Below are 22,113 nucleotides of genomic sequence, written 5' to 3' on the forward strand. Positions count from 1 at the left end.
CACACCAGGAAGTATGAAATGTTTACTTATAAAATTATTGTAAAGATGTAAATTTTAAATGATGAAATTTTTTTTCATTTGAATTAATTAAAACACATAGTTAATAAATAATTTGCATGCCAAATTGGCAAGATACATTTACCATCTACATCTACCAACCACCGTCCTGTATATATATCATGCATGTATCTGCAAATAAATAAATTGATTGATTGATTGATTGAAACACAAAAAACATCTTATAGATCTTTTCGATAACAATTAAATTATAGTTAGTGAATTAACAAAGATTTGTTGTCGAAACATAATACGAATAGACAGGTGCCGGCACCGGCAGTTTAGTCTCTGGTTTAGTCTTTAGTTAACCGGTGACGTTTACGTAGACTGCGCGTGTCGGCACGCAAGCGCAACCATGCGTTACCGTTTTTGACATCGCAAATAAGTTCAATCTATTGACAAACCCTCATAGACCAATTAGAGATCGACAAATACAAAATTAGACTATTAAAATTAAAAAAAAAACTAACAGTGCTAAATTTGTGATATGTGTTAAAAGGCGTTGGTCATAATGTCGAATATCCCGTTGGTGCGCCGCGCGATAGCTGGGGCTGCGTTGGCTCACAATTCTACTAGCGAACCGTTGGACGGGAGTCCGGATGATGGGAACCGTTGGACCCCCGCGGCTTTGGAAAGAGCTGGTTCAACGCTAAAAGCTTTGAATCGCATGGCGAAACGACCACCTGTGCACATTCTGTTCGAAGATCTTGGATTTACAGTCAGTTCTGGAAAAGGTAACCAATTTAAACTATATTCAAACACCTGTGTTCTTTAATATGTACATTTAATTTGCATGTCTCACATTAGAGAATATATAATAATGAGTGTATATAAAAATAAAGTCATTAATGTATATTAATATACATTAATGAGTTTATTTTTGTAATAATTTTATTTTATAAGCTTTTACCCTCACTCTTGCGATTTTTGGTTTTGGTTTTTAAATAGTATGGTCTTTAATTTTCAGTGAAATTATAAATTTATCTACATGAGGGTTAATATTAATGATTGACGAGGGCAAGGATATATTCTGGGACGTACTTATAAAGTATGCGCCAAACTTCTAGTCCGGTTTGACGTTCCAACACGCTGATCAGACGAATTTGACGTCCTCTCTGACGTCAAATTCGTCAGATCGTCGGTTGTACTGTGGTCTTGGGTTCAATTCCCAGCTCAGGGCAACTTAGGATTTTATATTTTCTAAATTGGCTAGGCTGTGGGCATCAACCGTCGCTAGTACCATGCCGCGTAGAACCTGACAGAGACAGTAGTCAAGAGCTAACTTGTCATATATACTATAATACTATAAAGTGGAAAGATTTAATTGTTTGTTTGCATTGAATAGGCTCTGAAACTACTGAACCGATTTTAAAAATTCTTTCACAGTTGGGAAGCTACACTATCCCCAAGTGCTATAGGCTATATTTTATTCACAAACTCCTACGGGAATGGTTACCACGCGGGTGAAACCACGCGGCGTCTGCTAGTTGAACTAAATAAAACTGCGCAGCTATTGTAACTCTGCTGGGATATGTTTTTGCACACCGCATTTGCGTTCAAAGCGGACTCGAAGTTTGGCGCACACTATATAGCTATCTCTGCGTAACTAACGTGGTAACGTACTGGAACCGCAAAATACATAACAGTACATGTACGGAACCTACGATTTTATATTATTAGATAATTTTTATTATTAGATTTGACGGCATCCGTGGCGCAGTGGTATGCGCGGTGGATTTACAAGACAGAGGTCCTGGGTTCGATCCCCGGCTGCGCCAATTAAAATGTTATATGCTTTCAAAATCACCGTAAAAAGTGAACTTAATTAAGCTACTCCACTGAGCGCACACATGTTAAATTTTCTGTTAAACATACATTATATGTTTATGTGTAAATAGTTGTTACACTTCCTGAACTACAATTCGACTCGACAATAATTAAGTGTTATTTGTTTATCTAACTTTCGTTGTTTACAATGCAAGTAATAGAAATTAAAACAATTAGCCACCTCCGTTCGTCTCAGTTTCGACGCGTTCATATCTAATAGTATAAAATCTTTAATATCCTAAGGTGAACATAGCGTCCCACCAGAACTTTGAATTTGGTATTATTTAGTGAAATCGGTAATTTCGATTAGATTCGATTCGATTCGATTTCGAATTTTTTTTTATTTTTATTCTTGACTACAATTTCGCCTGTGATGTGATGAGTGATGATCCAATCTAAGATGGAAGCGGGCTAACTTGTTCAGAGCAGGATGAAAATCTACACCCCTTTCGGTTTCTACACGACATCGTACCGGAATGCTAAGCAGTTGACTGCAATCGGCGGCATTCGACGGCAGTCGCTGACAGTCGACGGTAGCAGTTGGTGCTCGTGTAAAAAACCCCTTATAGGCACTCATTACACGCGTACCCTTCATTTTCTTCTAGAGAGTTGTATATAAAACATACCTATTAACCTAATTGAGGTACGTACAAGTCTAATATTAGATGAGTAGGTACCTTTAACTATAAATCCAATTAAGAATGTGATTGCTCTTAATAGCTATTGTGTTTACTGCCTAACAATTCGTGGTTAGTTTGCTTAGCTGCGAATCATGAGGTTTGGAATTCGAGTCTGACGCAAATAAAGGCATCAAAAACTATAGGAATAAATAATAATTTATTTATTTTGCTATCATCCGCGAAAAGCCGACGAACCCAAAGTGTTGAGGATGCTCCGGTTTCGGGGTGAAACGAACGTAGAGAGTATTTATCGGACTTGGATTACGTTGTCGCATGGGTTCGTCGGCTTAGATGGAAGCGAGCTAACTTGTAAGAAGGAGGATGAAAATCTACACCCCTTTCCGGTTTCTACACGGCATCGTACCGGAACGCTAAATCGCTAGGCGGTACGTCTTTGCCGGTAGGGTGGTAACTAGCCACAGCCGAAGCCTCCCACCAGGCAGACCTGGACCAATTAAGAAAACCTCAATTGGCCCAGCGGAATCGAACCCAGGACCTCCGTCTTGTAAATCCACCGCGCATACCACTGTGTCAAAAAGGCCGTCGTATGCTTTGTAACCTCTAAACTACATTGCGTATACCTACCTAACCACTAGTGTTCATAAAATCTTTTTAATAAAATAATTTAGCCGACTTCAAAGATGCTTCTATACTAATATTATAAAGCTGAAGTGTTTGATCGTTTGTTTGATTGTACGCGCTAATCCCAGGAACTACTGGTCCGATTTGAAAAATTATTTACGTGTTAGATAGCCCATTTATCGAGGAAGGCCATAGGCTATATATTATCTTCGTATTCCTACGGGAACGGGAACTGCGCGGCATCAGCTAGTTACTATAGAAAAAAATAACATCATATCTATGTCCTTTCAATTGAGCGGTTTGAAGGCGGCGCTATGAAAAATAGGCTCCTAAAGTTAATTTTGTTTTTTGGCACCGCCTTCAAATCTATTTTAATAACATTAAAAACCACGCAATAAAAATGATTGAGAATATGGACTTGACCGAGCTTAGTTATAGTCATATTTCAAACAAAAAAAAAACTAAAACACGGTTAGTTGATAAACACGTTTAAAGTTTGTAAAACCTGTCCTTTTTGTGTTAAAAGTGTTATTACGAGGTCAGTGACTTCATAAATTTAAAAAATAAAAATTACATTGGTGTCGGTACTATTAATTTTGACTATGCTACTCTACTAATAAACGAGGTAGTCTATATCTTCCGTGTAGGTACCAAAATGTCTGTTGTACACGCAAGGTGTAAAAAACCATTATTAGATTTGAGGATTTCGAGAGCCGTGATAGCCTAGTGGATATGACCCCTGATTCCGGAGGGTCTGGGTTCGAATTCGGTCCGGGGTATGCACCCAAAGGTAAGAGAATTTTCTTAATTTTCTGCGTGTGTGAAGTCTGCCAATCCGCATTGGGCCAGCGTGGCGGACTATTGGCCTAACCCCTCTCATTCTGAGAGGAGACTCGAGCTCAGCAGTAAGCCGAATATGGGTTGATAACGACGAAGACGAGATTTGAGGAGGGGACCAATTAAATAAACAAAGACAATGCCTAAATTGCGAATTTACAAATTTTACACTATTTTTTGTGACTCACGATATCCCAGGTCGGTCTAAATATTTCGATCAAAAACAACATTACACATACATATAATACTTACTTTAATTTACACGTTACCAAATAACAAAAAAACTTTGTAAGTTTGTCTATCTTGTCCGCTTGTTCGGGCTAATCTGTGGAATGGCGGAGCCGATTTTAATCGATCTTTTAACTTTAATTTACTTTTTATAAAAAATAAAGTGTCGTAGTACGTTGTTATCCCGTTGCTTAATATAAAATACTAGCTGACGCCGCACGGTTTCACCCGCGTGGTTCCCGTTCCCGTAGGAGTACAGGGATAATATACAGCCTATAGTCTTCCTCGAGAAATGGGCTATCTAACACTGAAAGAATTTTTCAAATCGGACCAGTAGTTCCTGAGTTCTTTCTTCTACTGAGACTAGTTCTTTCAATCAAACAAACAAACTCTTCAGCTTTATATATTAGTATAGATATAGATTTTTTTGATTCTTGGTAAAACCACATTTAATTAGACTTTAAATGATTATTATTATTACACCTTTACCTACTTATACGATATAGTCAGGGTTGCAGAAAAAACATGACAACGAACATCCAGAGACAGAATACAATGGCTACAATTGGAGGAGGCTTTCACTGCTATATGCAGTCCTTACAAAAAATAGTAATAAAATGAAAATTAACCTTACTAACATAATATAAAATTAGATAATATCAACTAACCCACTTACAATCTATAAAACTTGTAATCCTTAATAATAATTTTCAAAAAAATGTCTGTAATTGTAAGGAAATAAAGGTATTTTTATTTTATTTATTTAAACAATTACATACATATTAATCTGCAATGGTTTGTCATTTAGGAATGTTATATACCTACTAAAAATTTATGTGTAATTTATTTCAAGTAATAAATTTATATTAGCAATTGCATGCAAATGGTAATCTAACGACAACATAATTGCTATTCAGAAAATAAATCAAGCATTAACAAATCATAAGCACCTGGTTATGATTAAGTTAGTAAACCTTATTATCTACCTACTAGCCTGATCACAATTTAAGTATGAAAATTCAATACTAGATTATTGTACAAGGGGCTAAAGTAAGCAATTACATACTACATACGTTTTCTCTCAAGTTCATAATCAAATAAACTATTTAACACTACATTAAAATACTAGTAGACCCCACAAGGGGGTCACCCGCGTAGTTTTTATTATCATGGAAATATGGGCATATAAATATATCCTATCCTAATAGCCCTGTTAGTAATAATACTTAGTAGTAATGAGAACTTTTTTTGACGGCCTCCGTGGCGCAGTGGTATGCGCGGTGGATTTACAAAACGGAGGTCCTGGGTTCGATCCCCGGCTGGGTCGATTGAGATTTTCTTAATTGGTCCAGGTCTGGCTGGCAAAGACGTACCGCAAAAGGCCATTCATCACGAAATCTCGAAAACCGCTTGAAGTACAAAGCTGAAATTTGGCAGGGAGGTAGTTTATAGTTAGTAGGCAAAATCTATCTAAAATATCTTAGCGGATACACTAAGATCAGATTTTGCAATAGGGCCGGATCAAAGAGGTCTAATCATCAGGTCATCTTTTCTTACCAACCGTTGTAGTTAAGCGCAAACTAGCTAATAAATACTTAATATAAAAAATTATGATTATTTTCGTAGGATGGAAACGTACATATTATAATTATCGATCGACAACCAACAATTAATTTTAAAATACTGAGTTCAAGTCCATTAAAATAAATTAATCGAAGAACTCACGTTAAAAATATATTCATCAAATTTATTCATAGCTTATTAATACCAAATTGTATGATACGTAGGTATGAATAATAATGATTGACGTATATGGAGTAATTATTATGTATGTATTATTCAAAATATTGAAAATATTGAAATATTCAAAATATAGACTCCTGATTTATGAAGAAAGTGACGGAAAAGTCAAGTCGCCTGGCAGCGTTATCTTACTTAATTCCTTACAAATGATGCAATGTGAAATATTTTTCTTCTCTATCTTCAAAAAATGTGCGATGGCTTAAAATTACTTATTTTATAACTATAACTTTATATCTATAAGTACACATTTTATCTTCTAAAAAAATTAATAAAATATAAATACAACCTACTTGAAAACCTAAAAACGTACCCTCTAAACTATAAAGCGAAAAATAACATCATACTATCTTTATGTTCACCTGCTGATCAGTTTGAAGACTAAACTAAACCGTGGTGAAAAGTTCTCATAAATACAAATTAATCAAGTTCAAACACAAGGTAATTGCTGTAAATCGTTGAGGAGTTCCTTCGTCTGTATTTTGGCTCCATCATCAGATCGATTCCAAACCTTCATTAAATTCTAGTGCTTTAAAAATACTCAATAAAAAATTACACTATGTGACACTAGTCATTCAAATAATTTTTGAAAGTTCTCCTCGATTTCTCCAGGTTTTCATCATCAAATCATGATGAAAACCATGATTAATATGGGATCACATGGGGAGTATATATTTTTAATACAAAAACAGAATTTTTCAAATTAGTTCAGGCGTCTTTGAGTAATCGATGTACATACATAAAAAAAAAGAAATACCAAGCAACCTGAGAACCTTCTTCTTTTTCGAAGTTGGTTCAAAAGTAGTCACTTACATTGAAAGTTTATATAGAAGTCCCAGGCCTTCGTTAGTCGTAGTATAATTGTGGATTTTATTAAATACCTTAATTATAATTAAAATATAGCATGCAAAAAAATAACTACTAAAGAAGTGTAATATAGTACCTAAGTTATGTCTATACTTAAATCTTCAATTTACTGCAAATCACTTATCACCTTTAAGGTAACGAGTAATTGCTTTTGAATGAGATAAATAACGGATTATACATAATATAATGTAACCGTAACCATGACCTACGCAAGGAACTGGGTGCCAGTTGGTTTTTATATTTCTATCGGCTTAAAAATAATATTATTCATAAATAGGTAAAATGTTATTTACATCTGACTGTCATACAATAATATACTCGTAAACATAACTTCTTCATTGTCGCCTGTATATTTAACGGCCCAGTACAGTACCCAGAGAGGGGATATGGAACTTAAACCCATCACGCTGCTCCTATGCGTATCTGTCTGTCTGTCTTCGATCCCCGGCTGGGCCGATGGAATTTTTCTTAATTAGACCAGGTCTGGCTGGTGGGAAGACTCAGCCGAGGCTATTTACCACCTTATCGGCAAAGAGGTACCGCCAAGCGATTTAGCGTTCCGATACGATATCGTGTAGAAACCGAAATGTGTGCATAAGTTAGCTCGCTTCCATCTTAGATTGCATCATCACTTACTATCAGGTGAGACTGTAGTCAAGGGCTAACTTGTAAAGAACAAAAAAAACAACTTCCCAACTTCAACCTGAGAAATTTTAAAAAAAATATTTAGAAATCGATAAAATGTTGTTTACATCTGACTCCAACACAATACTCGTAAACATAACTTATATGTAAGTACATTGTACATTATGTTTATCTTTGCGATGACAGTCAGAAGTAAATAACATGCAATTACTGTAATTATTCGCCCAAGATAATTTATGTGAAAAGGGGACAAGTTTTAATTTAAACAATGCCAGTGATAAGTTGAGTAGGTATCATGTGTCAAATTCCATAAAAATTAATTTAAAAAATAACTTTTTTTTATATTTTTTTTATTTACAAAATCTTTTATTAAAAAAATCAAATTGCTAATATACTTTGTAATATTCTTCACTATCGTTCATCACACTATTATTATAAAGGCGAAAGTTTGTGTGTAAGTGTGTATTTTTGTTCCTCCTTTACGCTGCGGCTACTGCAGCGATTTGGATGAAATTTGGAAAGGAACTAGATTTTACTCTGGATTAACACTTAACCTTCTTTCATCCCGGAAAAATCCATGGATCCCGCGCGATTTGAGAAAAACTGAATTCCATGCGGGCATTCGCTAGTGGCTAACATTTTTTTCATACACAAATTAGTACAGATACCTACCTAGATTTATAATTATAGTATATTTTAAGTGCCGTGCGTTAGTATCGCAAAAAATATATTATAGCTCGACCGATTTGCACATTAGGTATGTGGTTTATAGCAATTACTTACAATATTAGGAAAAACCTAAAATAATCGCCGTAAAATCTTCATATTTAATTGGTATTTTTATGGTAATTGCCACTTTTTATAACAAGAACTTCTTAACAGTTAAAATAAAATGAAAAAAAGAATTAAAATATTGTCAGATGATACTTAAGATTGCATCATCGGGTAAACATGCTCTTCGCGGCACGGAGAATTGACACCACCAACCTCCCAAATCCAAACACCTAAATATTATATTTACCAACAATTCCCGTCAATTAAAAAATCATATTTTTCAAATAACGAAGAATTCGAATTTTAAACATTCATTTATTTCAAGTAGGCTCAGCTTACAAGTACTTTTGAAACCGGTTTTTTTATTTAAAATGTTATTCGAACGATACTTTTAACACAACAAATACACAATTGAGTCACAAAGATTGCCACTGTTAGAAATATGTTTCAATATGCCTAAGCTAAGTAAAAGATAATCTTGTATTCTATATGGCCCACTATAAACCTGCCCATAGAAGCCTTTGACAGTCAAAGACAGTGAAAGACAGACAGGCCCCTTTGTACCGTTCTCCTAACAATACACTAAAACTATCTGACTAACACGCAGACAAAGGCCTGAGGAAATCTATCTGTTATTCTTACACTCGAATAGAGATTCTAAACTACCTAAATATCTCTAACAGACTCCCACCGGTTTCATCCACAGTTCCCGTTCCCGTGGGAATACGGGGATAAAATATATCCTATTTTTCTCACTAAAGTATAGCTTTCTAGGGTTCCGAACTTACGTAAAACGGAGCCCTAATAGTATCACTCGTGCACATTTTAATGTCTGTCTGTTTTTTTTCCAAATTTACCGGACTAGTTGAAATTTGGTACACATATCAATTCTTGTGAAACAAATACAGAAATAATGTGATTATGTGAAATTTGAATCTGAGGGTTGGAAAGATGAGAAATTCAACTCGCACTTTTTTTTTCAATCTAGTATTTTTTGAGTTAAATCGTAACATACAAACAAAAAAATCTAATCTTACCTTTTTATAATGTTACTTACTAGCAGACGCCCCGGTTCCATCTTAGAATTGCATCATCACTTATCATCAAGTGAGATTGTAGTCAAGGGCTAACTTGTAAATAATAACACAAAGTGGTAGTTCTATGCTCTATATCCCCTCTCCTAAAAAGGTCCCTGACACTTTAGTGTGCCATTAAAATAGACTGATAAGGAAGCGTGGATCCATAGAGTAGAACGCCGGGAAGCAATATTTTTTTACCTTCATCATCATTATCATCATCATCATCATCATCATTATCATCATTAATAACCCATATTCAGCTCACTTTTGAGCACGAGTCTCCTCTCAGAATGAGAGGAGTTAGACCGTGTCCACGCTGGCCAAATACGGATTGGTAGACTTCACACACACAGAGAATCGAGAAAATTCTAATGTATGCAGGTTACCTCACGATGTTTTCCTTCACCGTTTGAGATACAAGCTATCTAATTTCATAACTGAAAAGTTGGAGGTGCATGCCCCGGACCGAATTCGATTCTACGCTGAATCGAAGGCAGAGGTCATATCCACTAGGCTATCACAGCTCTATGTTAAAATAAAATCTTTTTACTATGAATAAAATATTCATATAACCTTTTTCAAAGGGCTAAAAAACTAATATTTGCCTAGAACCATTAATAACAGTGTGTGTTCATAAGCCGTTCTAGGCCTACAAAGTTAAACAATATAGCTCGAAAGAGGTGGTTGAATGGAGAAACTTTATTCATTAGTTATATGGAAAGGTGGCCCCATTTGTAATGGGCTGCTTGAGAAATACAAATAACTTCAGTAGCCATCAACTATATAGTTAAATATTGTTTATTTGAGATAGAGAGATTGAGAATATTAATCCATACTAATATTATAAAGTTAAAGTTTGTTTGCTTGAACGCGCTAATCTCAAAAACTACTGGACTGATTTGAAAAATTCTTTTAGTGTTAGATAGCCCATTTATCGAGGAAGGCTCTAGGCTATATTTTATCCCCGTACCATGGGAACCCCTTTGTTTTTCTGTTTTGGTCAGAAATAACCGACTACGTATTATAGTCTCAAATCGTGCTAAATTTCATTTAAATTTATTTAGTACTTTCAGCGTATACCACATAGACACAATTTGACCTGTTACAGCTTTATTATAAGTATATTGATACAGATTATTAGTTGATATAAATGTAGTCGATGTCTGGTATCCAAGAGCGATCCATGAAAGCGTCAGGTGAATTCAATTTCCTCTCTGATTTACATCTGTTTCCGTTCTATCTAAAACCTTGAATACTATTATTAGGTTTTCTCGTCATCGACTGAATTGAATGCCTAAGTATATAAATCAGTCTGCAGTAGGAGATAGCAAACCACAAAATACCTACCTAATAATCAATTTAGTTTCAAGCCTTACTTATCCAATAAGTAGAATGTATCTACATATGTGTAGCGGTAATAGCCCAGTGGATATGACTTCTGCCTTTGATTCAGAGGGCGTAGGTTCGATTCAGTTCCAGGACGTGCACCTCCAGTTTGTCAATTTGCATGCTTGCATTTTTAAGCAACCATCTTTAATCATTTAAATGGTAAAGGAAACACATCGTGAGGAAATCTGCATAACTGAAAATTGTCTGCCAATACATGTTTGACCAGCATTCTGAGAGGAGACTTATGCTCAACAGTGTGCCGAATATGGGTTGTTAATGATGAATAGAAAGCCACGTTATTTATAAATGATATAGGCTATATTTTAAACGGGGTATTCCTACGAGATCGGTGTCCTCGCGAAAATCGCGAAGCAACTGCTAGTAGCAAAAGTAAATCATTTAGTCACTATAGAAAAATAATTGTTCATTAAGAAAAAACATTGGTAACTATAGAAAAATAATTGTTAATCAGTCAAAGTTTTATTACAATAAATGATTTATTCCGAGACTTGGTCGCTAACTATGGGCCTCATAAGTCAGAGTCACACAGCGGGCGATGGAACGAGCTGTGTTAGGGGTATCTCTGCGTGATAGAATCAGAAATGAGGAGATCCGCAGAAGAACCAAAATCACCGACATAGCTCAACGAGTTGCGAAGCTGAAGTGGCAATGGGCGGGGCATAGAGTTCGAAGAGCCGATGGACGTTGGGGTCCCAAAGTGCTGGAATGGCGACCCCGTACTAGTAAGCCTAGTGTTGGTTGACCCCCCACCAGGTGGACTGACGACATCAAGCGCGTCGACATCAAAATCGCAGGGATTCGCTGGATGCAGTGCAGGTGGCTCAGTATCGTAAAGTTTTGCATGTCCCTACAAAAGGCCTATATCCTGCAGTGGACCTCCATCGGCTGATATGATGATGATGGTGATGATGACGAAATGATTTTTTGACCGCTAAGAATAGCTGTACTAATAGAATGGATTTTTTTAATATTTAAATAACACAAAGCGTGGTTATTTTGTTCTTCAAATAGCCTTAAGTACAAATCATGTCTGGAACAAGTACATAACTATACAATCCATTATTTTAAATGACTAAGGGAATAGCATTGGTAAATTCCTCTGTCAATTGTGTATAACAGTGACGTCACCATTGTATTTATGCCGCGACGATTATGCCTTGGGCATAATATTACAATTAAATATTATAATTTTCAAGACGGTTGTAATTGTTTGCGTAATTGTAAAGAATGGTGTATCTTTCTAATTGTATCTATTTTTTTGTACTTAAATATTTTATTTGATGATTTTCTCATGGATTTTCTCATCAGATCTAACAGTTTTATCTTTAAAATATCGGACTTGAAAACATTAAGACTTAACATATGGTACAATACTAATTAAGAAAGAAACATTTTAAATAACTTCTTTAATTTGACTGCCTCTCTGGCTCAGTTGATAATGCTGTGGTTCTCAATAAAGAGGACCTGGACTCGATTCCTATCTCGGATCAGTATTTTTTTCTTTATTCAGTTTAGTATTTTGTATTTTCTAAATTTTCTTAGGTGTGTTGGTAGCCATTCGCCCTACCGGAAAAAAACGTACTGTCAAACTATCTATAGTCGAATAATGAATTCTGCAATCTCTTTTGATGTTTCCTGTGATACCATTTTTTATTGAATCAAAAATAGTGATGTGACAAAGTGAACGAACATGATTCACTCAATATGTTCTGAACCAAATATTTATTAAGAAATTTCTCAGTGTATGGCTTAATAATACACGTAAAACCTATTTTGAGTCACATTGATGAAAATAAAATTATTATATAAGAAAATAAAATAACCTTATTTAATTTGACTAATAACTGAGACAAATAAAATTAAATTAATGCTTTTAATTAATAGATCACATTTTTCATGTTATGTTATTAATGACTAGCAACGCCTGTGACTTCGTCCGCGTAAGTAAGTTACCTACTTCAGTATTATTGTATTTCGGAATTATTAAAGAACAAATGAAAAAAAATACACAATAGCAAAGATTTTACGATAGATTATAGATATATTTTTAGATACGATCTCTATAAAATTTACTTTTTATTTACTATCTCTATTTCTGTTCAAAATTCCTCTTTAAGAGTGATGATCTGAGGAACTATTTTTTACCTATACAGAACAGGACATCACTATGACAATAAATATGGTATCATTATTTTAAATAGGGACATTAGCATCTGTCAGAAAATTCGCAGGATTAATGACTATACTATAGCGTACCGAAAGGATGTCGCATAAAAACCATAGATCCAGATAGAATAAACTTGTATCGCTGCCAAGTAGGCCCGCTATCATTAAACTGCAACATTACTTAATATCAGGGGAGACAACGCGCAGTCAAGGGTTAACTTGTCATTCAATAACAAAAGTGAAGTCAATCTAAATGATGATGATTCTGAAACGTGATAAAGAGTCGCAAGCATACGTGATACGAAATTTTGTACTAGCGTACTGATTAGATGCCGTATAAAAACCATACAAGTAAAATGAACTTTTTGACGGCCCCGTGGCGCAGTGGGTAGTGACCCTGCTTTCTGCATCCACGGCCGTGGGTTCGATTCCCACAACTGGAAAATATTTGTGTGATGAGCATGGGTGTTTTCCAGTGTCTGTATGTATTTATACATTATATAAGTATTTATATGTAGTATTAAATATCTTAGCACCTATAAAACAAGCTACTCTGTATTGTATGTTTATTTATATATATAAAAAAAATATATATTAATATCAATTTTTAGCAAATTAATATCAAGGGAGACAACGCAGTCAAGGGTTAACTTTACTAAAAAAAAAACAAAAAATAAGTTGTTCTAAAATGTGATTAAGGATTCTTTATAACATTTTAGAATCACGTCGCCAACATACGTTATAGGAAATTGTGAATGTATAGCTTCTGTTATGATTCCGCATAAAAACCATACCATAGGTAAAGATAGAATGAACTTTTACCGCTTCCAAGTAAGCCCGCTACCAGACGGCAAAGAGATAAAGCAGTCAAGGTTTAACTTGGTTTTGCCGGCCTCCTTGGCGCAGTGGTATGCGCGGTGGATTTACAAAACGGAGGTCCTGGGTTCGATCCCCGGCTGGGCCGATTGAAATTTTCTTAATTGGTCCAGGTCTGGCAGGAGGTGGCTATCGTGGCTAGTTACCACCCTACCGACAAAGACGTCCCGCCAAGCGATTTAGCGTTCCGGTACGATGTCGTGTAGAAACCGAAAAGGGGTGTGGATTTCATCCTACTCTTAACAAGCCCGCTTCCATCTTAGATTGCATCATCACTTACCATCAGGTGAGATTGTAGTCAAGGGCTAACTTGTAAAGAATAAAAAAAAAACTTGTTATTTAATAAAAAAAACTGAAGTGATTCTAAAATGTGATAAAGAAGTCATCGAAGTCTTTTAGAATCACGTCGCGAACATACGTGATACGAAACTGTGTATACTCTACTCATACATTGTATTCCGCCAAACACTATCACGGGCCGATCTAACGCGAACTAACAATGTGTTTTCCAGCTGTTGATCATTGGATGTTCATTCCGTGTTCATTGCTGTCGATATTATCTCCATACAACTGACAGTGGAGCTCGAACGCTTCGACGAGTTGCTCTTTTGCTAAGTCCACTTTTAGCTTGAAATTTTGCTAAATCGTTTTCGAGATACAGCACGCTTGTGATAACGTCTTTGTGTTATCGAATGCAGTTTTGCGATATAATAATAACTCACGAGTTTTAGTGAATGGTACACTGCGAGACTCAAGTATCTTTTCTTTTAAAGAGAGGTCTTTAAGTTTAAACGAGTCCCGAACGGCCTTCTAAGCCGAGGTCCGAGTCTAGGAGGAGACGCCCTTATAGAGTCATCCGCCCATCCACTCTGTTTCTGCCATTAAGGCCCCATCTGGCGATGCTTCTGCGCTCGTCCTGGTCCTCGTACGTCTCCCATAGAACATAGAAAATGCTAAAGCTAACGGTATTTATGATTCCCGACCAATACTTTTGACGGCCACCGTGGCGCAGTGGTGTGCGCGGTGGTTTTACAAGACGAAGGTTCTGGGTTCGATCGCCAGCTGGGCCGATTGAGGTTTCCTTAATTCCAGGTCTAGCTGGTGGGAGGCTTCAACAATGGCTACTGGTATTTACTACCCTATCGTCAAAGACGTACCGCCAAGCTATTTAGCGTTCCGGTACTATAACGTGGATAAAAAAAACATACGAAAGAAAGGAGTGTGGAGTGTGGATTTTTATTTTACTCCTAACAAGATAGCCCGCTTCCATCCAAGATTGCATCATCAGCTACCCATCAGGTGAGATTGTGTTCAAGGACTAACTTGTAAAGAATTTAAAAAAACAATTTGAACCTATAACCCCGTACGAGTACGTAAGGTAACTACTGGACCAACACGGCAACACAGTATTTTAATAAAATGTTATTCGTTCACGGCCTCGTCAATGAAACTGCAACAGCCAGACATGCTAATTACTAAGAACAATAGAAACGGTATTTAAATAATAAATGTTTGTATCATAGTACAAGATCCGGCATAAGAAATATTACCCTCATATGTTGTTTACATCCGAGATAATAAATCACCTAAACATCACATTGACACCACAGAATAATCAATAATATACAGATGAAGCGTACGGAGCACGACGGTGTCGTAGCCGCTCCAAATATGAAATTCAAAAAGTAATACATTCTCGAGTCAGTACGACGAACAGTCGCATCAGTAAGTTTCAATATTATTCAAGAAAAATGGCGTCTTATGTTTTTAAATATTTTATAAACTGTTTACAAAAACTAAAGAAATAAGATGGAGTATTTTTTTATTGGTAATTATAGATTATTATATTAATTAATAACGTAATTGTTGTTAGTGTTAAATTTTGATATACAAATTATGAAAAATGTTTGTATTTGCGGTTATCAAGGAGACGCGTGACGTTTGTTTTTTTTTTAATGGATTTCACCGGCTTCATACCTTGCTTTTAAAGACTCACTCTGCTTACACTGTGATTGACACATTGCAAATAAGTTGTCTAGTAAAACTGCGGCCGGTTAGTAATAAATGTTTTTTTAGGTTAATATAATCTACTTCCCTCAAAAATGGTACACTCATTAAAAGAATATACCCAACATAATTGAAAATGTAACGGTTGCCTGCTTTCTCACTGCGACTGTGGGTTTGCCAGATATAAACAGTTGAGTAATGTACGAGTATACTTATATACTCTCATCAGTTATTTAGTCGTCTAATATGTCAAATGAAAGCTTATTTTTGCTTAATTTAACTACAATTTTATTGGTCTTCTTCATGGTTTCCTAGATTTTGTACGAAAAATGTGGCTGATCGCAATTTACGAGTAACGAGACAACCTATTTGCGATGTGTGACAGTGATTTTAACCATCATTTATTTCTTATCACTGACAAATTACAGATGAGGGTGTATATTTCTGATGCCGGATCTTAAACCATAATAACTATGATAATGATAAATGTTATAAAATGTTATGTCCTAGACGTGATGCAGCAAACAATAAAGATTCTGAGATAATAATTTATGATCATATGAGAACACATGATTCACGAAACACGTCTACAGACTAAAGCTAATTGTTTTAGATATCGTGAGACGTCAACAATAAACATATTCGTGTTCATGTGTTAATTCAGTTTTATTATACGTATACTATTTTTTTTTATTCTTTACAAGTTAGCCCTTGACTACAATCTCACCTGGTAAGTGATGATGCAGTCTAAGATGGAAGCGGGCTAACTTGTTAGGAGGAGGATGAAAATCCACACCCCTTTCGGTTTCTACACGGCATCGTACTCGAACGCTATATCGCTTGGCGGTACGTCTTTGCCGGTACGGTGGTAACTAGTCACGGCCGAAGCCTCCCACCAGCCAGACTATAATCTCACATACCATCAACGTACGTACAAGGTCAATTGACCTCGTACCGCAGCGAACGTGTTAACAAGATAATTTTGACTACATATGCCACTCTGTCATCACATCGCAATGAAAGAGAAAGCGATGTTATTTAGCTTTATTTTTTTACTTTTTTTATAACCAAAAATTTCTTGCACCTCTTTTTTTTTAATATGACCAATATTCCCATTCACCTCCAATTAGTCGGGAAAGACTGTATTAGGAGTGGATACGACAATAGACCAACGGGGCGGGGATCGAACCACCACCCCTCGGTGATGAGTCCGACCGCTCTTACCGTTGAGCTATTGAGGCTATGTATGAGGTTATCCATGAATAGTATGTATTACTTAACTTTGTCACATCTCAAAAGATTAAAATGTTACAAAGTGCAATAAAGTTTTAAAAGAAACAAACAAACAAAAATAAATAATCACACAAAATAATCATTTCCGTGAAACATGATTTTTTTCATTATTTATTTCTCCATTGTTAACCTTTTCACCTCATTGTTTATTCACTACAACAATAATTTATAAGTCAATGAACCGTATGAATCGAGGAAATAAGAAATACGTCCTTTAAAGGAAAAAATGTATGATGCTTACTATAATTGCTTTTGAGTCTCTTCCTTTTGTGAAATTGAAGCGAAATTTCTTCCTGCATAATCAGTAGAGTGCTTTTAAAATGGTGTAAAGCTAATTGAGACATGAATAATTCTTAAAAGTAAAATGGTTCCTAGTGATAAGGGGTTCCTTGATTTATTTTGTTTTATTTATTTGGACAATACTTACATCACTAGCTATCCCCACAGTAAAGTTAGCTTGTATTATGGGTATTAGTTACTAATATAGCTGAGGAATAATTAGCCACATAATCACTTCACTAACATCCCATTTTCGCCTCACTGCTAAGCTCGAGTCTCCTCTCACAACTATATAATATATGATGGGAAACATCCATATGCTCCTCATACAAATATTTTCCAGTTCATCATCATCATCAGCATCATAATATCAGCCGATGGTCGTCCACTGCAGGACATAGGCTTTTTGTAGGGACTTCCAAACATCACGATACTGAGTCACCTGCATCCAGCGAATCCCTGCGACTCGCTTGATGTCGTCAGTCTACCTGGTGGGGGGTCGACCAACACTGCGCTTACTAGTGCGGGGTCGCCATTCCAGCACTTTGGGACCCCAACGTTGTTTTCCAGTTGTGGGAATCGAATTCACAGCCTTGGATCAAAATCAATCAATCGAGAAATAATTTTTTGTATATTAAAAAAATATTCTCGTATTTCGAGTACGTACCCCTGACCAAGCTATTCTTAACCATTATCTACTAATTTTATTAATGATAGTTAATAATTAATTGATAGGTAGATAGATTAAGGCAAAATATTTTAACATAAGTAATTTAGAATTTAAACTATCGTGAGTGTTATTCATATTAATTGATTATGAAACACGGCTAAAACTCACGTGATATTACGTCGGAGTATGCCCGACTAGTTTCGAACCCATACGGGGCCCTTAGTTATGAGCTGGTTCTTGCATCGCGGCACGATCCAAACTGCGAAGCGGCTGCGCGACGCGCTGCTGCACGCATTGCGCGCGCGGAGAGGGGTTGAGTGGTGGGGAGTGAAGGTGGCGTTACACTCTCCGACGGTTCATTAATGTCATCTTCATTAGACTCGTCTTCTTGTAAGCAAACCGAACTAATGCTATCTTGTTCCAAGTTTGTTGTATGTGACAATGAAAGAAATAGCGGTTTCCACGCTGTGGGCAGCAACCATCCATGATCCCGACTAAAATTCGGGTGACGACTAATTTCTATCGCTTCACGTATCTTACGAGGTACTAGAAACTTTTCCCTTGACAATACAGAAGCCTTATCAAAACGGATATAATGAGTCGTACCCGAAGCTAGAACATGCTCTATTGCTATAGGCTATTGCTGAACCGTCCGTGTCTACATTTTTCATGCTCCGTATGTGTTCTTTTACCCTTGTGGTGATGTTACGGCGAGTCTCACCACAAGAAAATGTGTTCGAAATGTGTTATGGGTTCGAAACTAGTCGGGCATACTCCGACGTAATATCACGTGAGTTTTAACCGTGTTTCATAATCAATTAATATAAGTAATTTATTTGATTTAAAACACTTCAACCAACAAACAGATGGGTGAAGTTCGTTTCTAATTTAGATCTTAGATTAGTATGCTATATTAAAACAACGTCACCTGCCTACGAATGCCTTTTAATATAGGTACTGACTTGTGGTCTACCGTCTAAGTGCCTTTTCTGTGACAAGATAATTTAATAACAACCTTTCGCAATGTTTCAAACTTGTCTCCTAGACTATAAATCGCTGTACACATTTCCACAGCTTGATAATTTGGTATAGACCCCGCCAAGTAAGTCGAACCAAAATGACAGTTGTTAACAAAAGTGTTCTGCATGTTCCGTTGTTGTCCACTACATTAAATATGTCAAATAATTGAAAATTTTGTACTCAATTATAATGGTGTCAATGTATTGCTATGGTTAGTTATGGTACCTCTTAACGTACGTCGCTAACACCCGAAAAAGTGTTAGAAAAAGAAAGAAAGAAAGAAAAGATCTTTATTTTTAAGTACTGTACAGTACAGTATCTTTGTTACTGCTCATAGTTCAAAGCACATATTCTTAAGGTTATATTTTATTATCAGAACACGGTACGGTTTTTTTAGCGGTAAAGTGTACAGACGCGATTGTGCGTAAAAAGGAGTTGGAAAAGCAAACACATGTGTATAAAATATCACCTGTCTGTGTGTTGCTAAGCAAAGGATTTCGGTAAACAGAACCGAATTGCGATGACTTTCGATGACCTTGAAATTCCTCGGACGCGTACTAAGCGGTTTAGTTCCTCTTTCCTTATACGCACTGCAAAGATGTGGAATGCTCTCCCAGCTTCAGTTTACCCCACCACCTACAATATGGGTATCTACAAGTCAAGAGTGATTAGGCATCTTCTAGGCAAGCGCGTTCCACTATTGGCTGCGTCATCACTTATCATCAGGCGCGTTTGCTTATACAAAATAAAAAAAAATAAAAAACTTGCCTTGACTCTCACTATGTCACTGTAAATAATAATTTAATAATTTAATCATTGAACTATTATTATAATAGAAGATCAGAATTAGAAATTATTGGATGAAAGGTATATAGAAAATACTCAATTACTTTTTATCCAATAAACGGATGGGTCAAGTTCGTTTCTAATTCGGATCTTAGACTATTATAGCACAGAGTATCTACTGTGATTATAGCTTGGAAAAATCGTTCGTTACACTCCCGATGGTCCGCGGGGGCCGGGAGGGGGGTAGCGATGCCAGACGCGCACGCTTCATAACCGCGCTGTCCTTCGCCCCCTGTCGCCCGCATATCATCAGAGTGTCATCAACAAACTTGCCAAGCTATAAGTTAGGTAATTTACTCGTATAATGTATCTGGTGTGCTGGCTTTTCTTTAACATATAAATAAATATTTGCTAAACGACCTCCGTGGCGCAGTGGTATGCGCGGTGAATTTACAAGACGGAGGTCCTGGGTTCGATCCCCGGCTGGGCCGAGGTTTTCTTAATTGATCCAAGTCTGACTGGTGGAAGGCTATGGCCGTGGCAAGTTACCACCCTACCGACAAAGACGTACCGCCAAGCGATTTAGCGTTCCAGTACGATGTTGTATAGAAACCGAAAGTGTGGATTTTCATCCTCCTCCTACCAAGTTAGTCCGCTACAATCTTAGATTGCATCACTTACCATCAGGTGACATTGTAGTCAAGAGCAATTCTTAAAAAAAAAGTCCTAATCCAGAGGTAGATATACTTGTACGTACACCTATAATGACACCTTCATAGGCGTATAATTTTTTCGCGGCTTGCGGCCTGCGGTCTACTCGAATACCTAGGAGTCTGCAGATGTATATGCCGGTGTCATTGACCGCAATCTACCATGTAAGCGCAACCTACATGAGCGAATATATCGCGTACTTTTAGCTATAGTATCGCAGTGTATCATAAATACATTATACTGTGAAAAACACCACCCTTAGAACTCCTTAACCCGGCCCTCTCGCGAAATCCGTTTTAAGCGAACGTCTATTAATTAATTATAAACTACATCCCTGCCAAATCTCATCTTCCTACGTGAAGCGGTTTTCGAGATTTCGTGATGAGACCTTTTGCTTTTATATAATTGGGTGTTTTTTTTGACCTATGAGCTATGATACCTCTGCCTCCGATTCCGGAGGGTGTGGGTTCGAAACCGGTCCGTGGCATGCACCTCCAACTTTTCAGTTTAAGAAATATCACGTGTCTCAAACGGTGAAGGAAAAACATCGTGAGGAAACCTGCATACCAGAGAATTTCCTTAATTCTCTGCGTGTGTGAAGTCTGCCAATCCGCATTGGGCCAGCGTGGTGGACTATTGGCCTAACATCTTTCATTCTGAGACTCGAGCTCAGCAGTGTGTCAAATATGCATTGATAATGATTGATAACGATAATGAACAATTTATCACCATTCAAAAAAGTGTCAACTAGCCTATTAAATATTAAAACACAGCACGTAAATGAATAGCCAAGCTGTCGATGGTGAGGATGGTGAATTAGTCTTATGAAAGATCAAGTACCATTAACTTCCTAATAAGGTAATAGAGGCTTACCGTTAGTACCTACTAGAAATTACAAGCAATTACAAGGCTAGGATTCTGCAATAGATCTGGATTGGGCAACTATACTTGCTCGGCAACTTGGAAACGGGATTTAGAAAGGTTAATATGGAACCTTTACCTTTGGTAGGTAGTTTATTAAAGGGTGTGTTTGTGTGTGTGATATATTATCATCAATACATATGAATAAAAATTAATTGTCTATCAGTGATATCAAACGTGGTTACTCAAGTTCTTAAAGTAACTTGCACGATACCAAAACATAAACAAGCTTTTTTTTTAATTTTTTTGGCCTGACTAATTTTTGGAACGGCTGAACTGATTATAACGGGACTTTCAATGGTTGTTAGAGGAAGTTATAGTGCATCATATAACCAATTTTTGATCAAAAAAATCCATAGTTCCCCCGGGATTCAAAGAAAACTAAATTTTACGTGGACAACGTCGCGGACATCCGTTACTAATTCTAAAGATGTACAGTTTGTGAGGTTGTACCGGGGATAATCCATGTTATTTGTGTATTACTATACTTTATCTACGAAATCAAAGAGCCGTAATAGCCCAGTGGATTTGACCTTTGCCTCAGATTCTGGAGGGTGTGGGTTTGAATCCGGTCCGGGGCATGCACCTCCAACTTTTC

The 22,113-nt window shown here is 36.5% G+C and overlaps 1 protein-coding gene across 1 annotated transcript in view; it reads left to right on the forward strand.

Moving 5' to 3' along the window:
- Nucleotides 1-354: 354 nt before the first annotated feature.
- LOC112044568 (ATP-binding cassette sub-family G member 1-like) overlaps nt 355-22,113 on the forward strand; it is a 92,569-nt gene continuing 70,810 nt past the window's right edge. Inside the window, exon 1 of the mRNA XM_024080438.2 lies at nt 355-791. Within this exon, the coding sequence (XP_023936206.1) occupies nt 569-791 (223 nt within the window). The 5' untranslated portion in view covers nt 355-568. The remainder of the gene's footprint in view (nt 792-22,113) is intronic.

This window comes from Bicyclus anynana, chromosome 9, assembly GCF_947172395.1.
Source record: "Bicyclus anynana chromosome 9, ilBicAnyn1.1, whole genome shotgun sequence".
NCBI lineage: Eukaryota > Metazoa > Arthropoda > Insecta > Lepidoptera > Nymphalidae > Bicyclus > Bicyclus anynana.